Below are 1,002 nucleotides of genomic sequence, written 5' to 3' on the forward strand. Positions count from 1 at the left end.
GGGGGAGCAGGAGAGCGGGAAGAGGAGGAAGCCGGTGAAGATGCTGTCGGCCCCGTCGGCCCCCAGGAGGTTGTTCTTTTCACTGGTCTCCAGCCACACGGTTTCGTCTTTCTGCACCTCCAGCACCACGCCCCCCGTGGTCACCTGGAAGACGTTGAGGACCTGGTCACAGAAGTTCACCACCTTCTGCTTGTTGGCGCCCGGTTTGCCCCTGAGGATGTTGATGCAGAGGTTGCCCCTGGAGGTGGTGTGGTAGGTGAAGTAGTAGACGCCGGGGTACTGGCAGGTGAACTTCCCCGTGAGGAGGTTGTACTGGTTGTTGACGTTGATGAGCGCCTGGTCAAAGCGGAGGGGTTGCTCTCTCCGGGGGAGGCCTTGGCTCGTTTTCTTCACGGCAAAGGCGGAGTGGACCTCCGTCTTGTATTCCCCGGAGTCCCCCTTCCTGCCTTTCTGACCTGATGCCCCAAAAGGCCCCAAGCGGGCGGGTTGCTCGCTCCGGGGGAGGCCTTGGCTCGTTTTCTTCACGGAAAAGGCGGAGTGGACCTCCGTCTTGTATTCCCCGGAGTCCCCCTTCCTGCCTTTCTGACCTGATGCCCCAAAAGGCCCCGGGGGCCCCATTGGACCTTTAGGTCCCACCTTTCCAGGGTTTCCCGCTGACCCGGAGTCCCCTCGATGTTCCTCCTTGTTCCAGCCTTCAATGACACCAGGTGACCCTACAAAATGAGAGACATTAGAGTCTACATGGAGGCCACCATTCTCACCATCATCTCCTTCCTGATTGGAGGCCTTGTCCTTACCCATGTCACCCTTCACCCCGTCTACTCCGTCCTTTCCATCCGGCGCGGGAATGCCGGGGACACCTGGTAACCCTGGCATGTTGGCCTGGCAGCTCTGTGCCTCTGAGAAGGGAATGGATAGAAGAATGAGGCCGAGTCTGAGCAGCCTCCCCCAGACCTCCATTGTAGAGTCCGAGCAGAACACAATCTGGAAGGAAAATATACA

At 59.0% G+C, this 1,002-nt stretch overlaps 1 protein-coding gene across 1 annotated transcript; it reads right to left on the reverse strand.

Annotated features, from left to right (window-relative positions):
• Positions 1 to 3: 3 nt before the first annotated feature.
• On the reverse strand, positions 4 to 985 carry C1QB (complement C1q B chain; the record flags this gene model as incomplete). The annotated part of the gene is made up of 3 exons (XM_018575848.1): positions 798 to 985; positions 588 to 713; positions 4 to 455 (listed from the first exon to the last, which is right to left on the reverse strand). Coding segments are annotated over exons 1-3 (741 nt in total), but the record flags the coding sequence as incomplete, so codon positions are not given.
• Positions 986 to 1,002: the final 17 nt, after the last annotated feature.

The sequence above is a fragment of the Nanorana parkeri genome, unplaced genomic scaffold, assembly GCF_000935625.1.
Source record: "Nanorana parkeri isolate BGI_ZX_2015 unplaced genomic scaffold, ASM93562v1 scaffold5096, whole genome shotgun sequence".
NCBI lineage: Eukaryota > Metazoa > Chordata > Amphibia > Anura > Dicroglossidae > Nanorana > Nanorana parkeri.